At 50.0% G+C, this 4,540-nt stretch overlaps 1 protein-coding gene across 1 annotated transcript; it reads left to right on the forward strand.

Annotated features, from left to right (window-relative positions):
• The first annotated feature begins 903 nt into the window (after nucleotides 1-903).
• Nucleotides 904-4,101, forward strand: LOC139438340 (testis-specific Y-encoded protein 2-like). The gene is made up of 6 exons (XM_071213431.1): nucleotides 904-1,564; nucleotides 2,503-2,580; nucleotides 2,709-2,816; nucleotides 2,915-3,060; nucleotides 3,169-3,251; nucleotides 3,908-4,101. Exons 1-3 carry the CDS (start codon nucleotides 1,010-1,012, stop codon nucleotides 2,784-2,786), a joined length of 711 nt encoding a protein of 236 aa, XP_071069532.1. The 5' UTR covers nucleotides 904-1,009; the 3' UTR covers nucleotides 2,787-2,816; nucleotides 2,915-3,060; nucleotides 3,169-3,251; nucleotides 3,908-4,101.
• Nucleotides 4,102-4,540: the final 439 nt, after the last annotated feature.

The raw sequence follows: 4,540 nt of genomic DNA on the forward strand, positions 1-4,540 counted from the left end.
CAGTAACATCAAATTTGAATTTTAGCACGGCTTCTGCTTCATCACATGGAAGGAAACACGTTTACTTCCCGACCACGGGAAAGGAGGGAAATACTCTCTTGGGAGAAAGAAAGTATTTTATTAGCAAGCCTTACAAGATATGTACTGCAAAAGGAAAAATAATAAGGAAAGACGGTAAGTATGGAAAAGCAGAACAGACGCTCCAGAAGAACGACTTCCAGGAAGTCACGGACCTGTAAGTCCACACACCGTGATGAAGGAGACCCTCTATCATGCACGTTCATAATCGGATGGGATCGAGATTAAGACCCACCTTCCTCTAGGTTGGGAAAGGCTTTTTTTCCCCTCTTGCCATCCTCCCTGCGTAGGAGCGAAGGTGTTTCAGGTAGGCGGCCTAGCGCCCCCAAAATGAAACTTAGGGGCAGAACAGGGCGCCTTTCCGGGCACCGGTGCTCGGCTGCCAGGGCGCAGTTTTCCCGGCTCCGCTTAGGTTTTGTGGGCGGGATAATCGCTGCGGGCAGCCAGATCCTGTATGGCGGGGTCTGCCTCCATGGCTTAGGAAATTCCGCCCCAGAACCAGCCGGGGTCCCCGCGCGGGCCCTGACCTGACCTTCACTGAGCGCCACGCACGTTCCCCACCAGCCTGCTGGAGGTGAGCAGCGCCCTGCAGACTCGCTCCCTCGAAGGCTGGGCTGCGGGTTGCAGGCGCAGGCTTTGCTCCAGCCCAGTGTGAGGGCGGGGCAGGAGCGGGGAAGGGCAGGAGCGGGAGGGGCCAGGGCTCTGCGCCGCCGGAGGGGTGGGGGGGAGGGAGCGGCGTGGGGCGTGGAAAGCGCGGCTTTCCCCGTCACTGGCCGTCGTGCCGTCACCAAACGCTGCGCATGCGCCCAGGACGTCTCCAACGCCACAGGCTGCCGGGGCCCACCCGCGTAGCTAGGGGGCGCTGCTGTACCCGCGGGCGTGGCCTGGGGAGAGCGTGTGCGGGGTCTTTCCCTGCACCGGCCCGGGCCACATGGCGAGTGAAGCGGGTCCTGGCGAAGGCCCGGCTCCCCAGGCACGCTCAGAACACCTCGTTGGCCTGGCAAGCGGCCCTCTGGTAGGAGAGTCGCTGGGGCCTGCCGGCGAGCGGTCCCCACAGAGCTGCAGGGCAGGGCCGGAGGCACAGGCCCCAGCTGGAGGGAAGGAGTCGGGGGAGGCCCCGGTATGTGGGGAGGTAGCCTTCCAGGCAACCGAGATCCGGGGAAAGAAAGACGAGGCAGAGGTGGGGAAGGATGTGGTAGTGGAGAATATACTGGAGGTGGCGGTTATAGTAGTAGAGGAGGAGCGAGAGGAGAAACTAGCGGAGAGGCGGAAGCAAAACAGGCAGGCACGGCCAGAACGTGGACCCACCAGTACCCGACCCTCCTTGGAGCAGCTGTTAGCCCTTCAGTTAGATCTGGAGCCAGTGAATGCCGAAGCCAGCAGGGCCTTCTTTCGGCTGAAGCGTACCCTGTGGCAGAGGCGCAAAAAACACATGGACAACAGAAAAGCCGTCATCCAGGGTATTCCTGGTTTCTGGGTCAAAGCCGTATCCTTCCTATTGCTCACACGTGGTGGCCTCCATGGGGTTCACCTAGGGAAATGGTGGTTAGAGAGGGCACTGCCAGTTGGCGAGGGGTTACTCACAGCTGGGGTGGGTACAGTTGGGAACCAACGGGCCCAGGGATGAGACAACGGCCTTTCTTGAACCACACTCACGCAAATCCTAGGCAAAAGGTGCCTGAAACCTTTGGGCTTATGCGTAATGTGGGGAAACTTCGTGGGTGTTTACGTATGTGTGGAGATCTGTATGCAGCATTAAAAACAGCATAAAGAAACTTTCACACACAGCAGGTACGTGTAGCACACTTTTTCGTGGAAAATAACCGACCGGATGTTGTGCAAACTCCCATCCTGTCATGTACGTGCTGTGTTGTCACTGCCACTATTTCCTTGCCAAACACCACATTTTCCAAATAGTGATTTCCTTTGCACTACAGCTGCTGTCCCTTGCTTGGCACTATCTTCACTGCATGCACTGTTCCTCCAAATATATATGTCATCTCCTTGTACTGTGTGATGCCAGCAGAGCTCCAAACATAGCCATGTAGCTCATGTTAAACCAGAGGACATTTTTCAGGTCATAGCCTTATGTGAACATCCCCATGTCCTCACTGAGAGCCCAGAGAACACACATCCAGACCCAAGAAGGATCAGGGCAGAAGAGACAGGAGGGCACATAGGAGAGAGAGGGATCAAGAGCTCCTTAGAAACAAACAGTCCATATGTGAGTACAGACAGCCACAGAAAACCGAGAGGACCATAGAGCCTAAGCAACCTCTCATGAAGGATGGCGATTGAGAGAGAGCTCTACAATGGCAGATTATCTGGTAGATGTCCTGCCTTATGTTGGTTGCATGCCAGATATGCTTTGCCTGCTTTTAACCCTTTCATTCCTAGCTTTGAAGGCTCCTTGACTCAATGCAGATTCTGAACCATCCCCAGATATCAGCCATGATCACTGACCAAGATGAAGACATGCTTAACTACATGACCAATCTGGAGGTGAGGCAGGGAAGACTGAGGTGCTAGAGCTGGGTGGGGGCCAGCAAGGGGAAATAATTCATCCATGGAAACAGGCAGGGGTCTTCTAGGAAGAGATTGTACATGTCTACTCCATGTCGTCATGGCAGGTGGAGAACACCCAAGCCAAGAACCACTGCAAGATCACATTTTTTTTAGGAGAAACCCGTATTTCCAGAATGAAGTAATCATTAAGGAGTATGACATTAACATCACTGGTAAGAGATGGCTTTCCAGGTGGATCATGGCAGATGGTAGGGGTGGGCCTTAAACCGAAAGGATCCAGTCCCTGGATGACATTTTCCTCTTTCTACAGGATATAGGGCCTCTCATTCCACTCCAGTCCAGTGGTTCCGGGATTATGGACGCCAGGCCTCCCGTCGCAGGCATCACAATGATAACCTTAACTTCTTCAACTGGTTCTCCGACCACAACTTTGCAGTGTATAACAGAATTGCTAAGGTGGGGCAACTCTGGGAATCATCAGAAGTGGCCTTTGTTGGCCTGCCCCTAGCTGCTTGGGGAATGAGGTTCTTACCCTGGCCTAACCCTACCTGTTTCCTCTATCAGATCATCAATGAGGACCTGTGGCCCAATCCCCTGCAGTACTACCCAAGGGAGGAAGGGACCAGCACAGAGAACGGAGAGGATGGGTGAGGATAATGGGCAGTGGGGACTGAAATGCAGTGGTCACTTGCTGGGAAATTCATTTCTGTGGTGGAGGAACTGAGGTTAAGAGTAAGACTTTATGCACCCCAGGTCAGGCAGGGAGTCATTGTGAGACAGGAACATTGGAGAACTGTTTCAAAACAGGTTCTGAATGGGGAAGTTTAAGCCTAATAAAGGCGCATGACCAGCCCAGGCCACTCAAATGGATGGAAGGCTGAATCATTAGCTCCATTTCCCTGAAACATCATTCCATGGGTTTCATTTCCACAGTCAAACTCCTACATTAAGGTTTGGCTCACCCTAAGGCTTTATAACCACCTTCTCCAAAAATGACTACGCATCTCTATGGAATTACTCACTAGAGTCTTCCATCACTTTTCTATTCATATAATCAGTCTTTTAATTGTCATGTCTATCTCCTGACCCCTCCCACAGCAATACAGATAATATAGGCATGCAGGGATTATATGAACTCATGGGGGAGAAAGTTTAAGAAATCACAAGTGATGAAGGAATAGTCTCCAATACAGGACCTGTAGGAATTAATTTAATATTTTAATATTGCCCAGAAAAAATACAGCTTTTAATGTTTATATATATGTGTGTGTGTGTAATACTTTTTTATGTGTTCACGTTTCAGGGCTCTTGGAGCTTTTAAAATGGAAATGATAGAGCATCAAAGTTTATGTAAAATATCACAAGGCATAAAAAGCTACTTCAGAAACATGAAATGGTGGCAAGGTGCTTCTCCTGGGCAGGAGAGAAATAAAGAACTGGGTAATTAAAGAAGGGCACACTGGAATGATAATAGTTAGAAATAAACACAAACAAGTATTTCTGTCTTTGTGTGTATTTATATGATTGCTGAAGTAGATGGAATAAATAGAAATCCTTGTTTGGGTCTTCTTAATATTCTCCAGGAAATTCCTAGTCTGGAGAGAAGGGGCCGCGAAAAAGGGCTTGGCCTACAGATGTGGATCATATGTATTATGCTTTGGATTTCTAAATGAGGACACAATTATTCCTACTAGTAGAGGCACTGGGGAGGACAAGAAGTAGAGACTAGTTGCTAGAGGTTGCTGCTTTTTATTTATTAGGAAAGTTCTGGATTTACAGTGAAATCATGCATAAAATGCAGAATTCCCATATACCACCCTAATAACAGCTTGCATCAATGTGGAACACTTATTACAATTGGTGAGAGCACATTTAAATAATCATAATATTAACTATATTCCATGATTTAATTTGGTGTTTACTGCCTGTATAGTGT

Source organism: Dasypus novemcinctus, chromosome Y (assembly GCF_030445035.2).
Source record: "Dasypus novemcinctus isolate mDasNov1 chromosome Y, mDasNov1.1.hap2, whole genome shotgun sequence".
In the NCBI taxonomy this organism is placed as follows: Eukaryota; Metazoa; Chordata; class Mammalia; order Cingulata; family Dasypodidae; genus Dasypus; species Dasypus novemcinctus.

What these genes read in the sequence shown, in the direction of transcription:
- LOC139438340 (XM_071213431.1), top strand. Translation starts at nt 1,010, where the DNA reads ATGGCGAGTGAAGCGGGTCCTGGCGAAGGCCCGGCTCCCCAGGCACGC. An exon ending in CTGGTTTCTGGGTCAAAGCC is followed by an intron (nt 1,565 to 2,502) that starts GTATCCTTCCTA and finishes GACTCAATGCAG; the next exon opens with ATTCTGAACCATCCCCAGAT. An exon ending in ACTACATGACCAATCTGGAG is followed by an intron (nt 2,581 to 2,708) that starts GTGAGGCAGGGA and finishes TCGTCATGGCAG; the next exon opens with GTGGAGAACACCCAAGCCAA.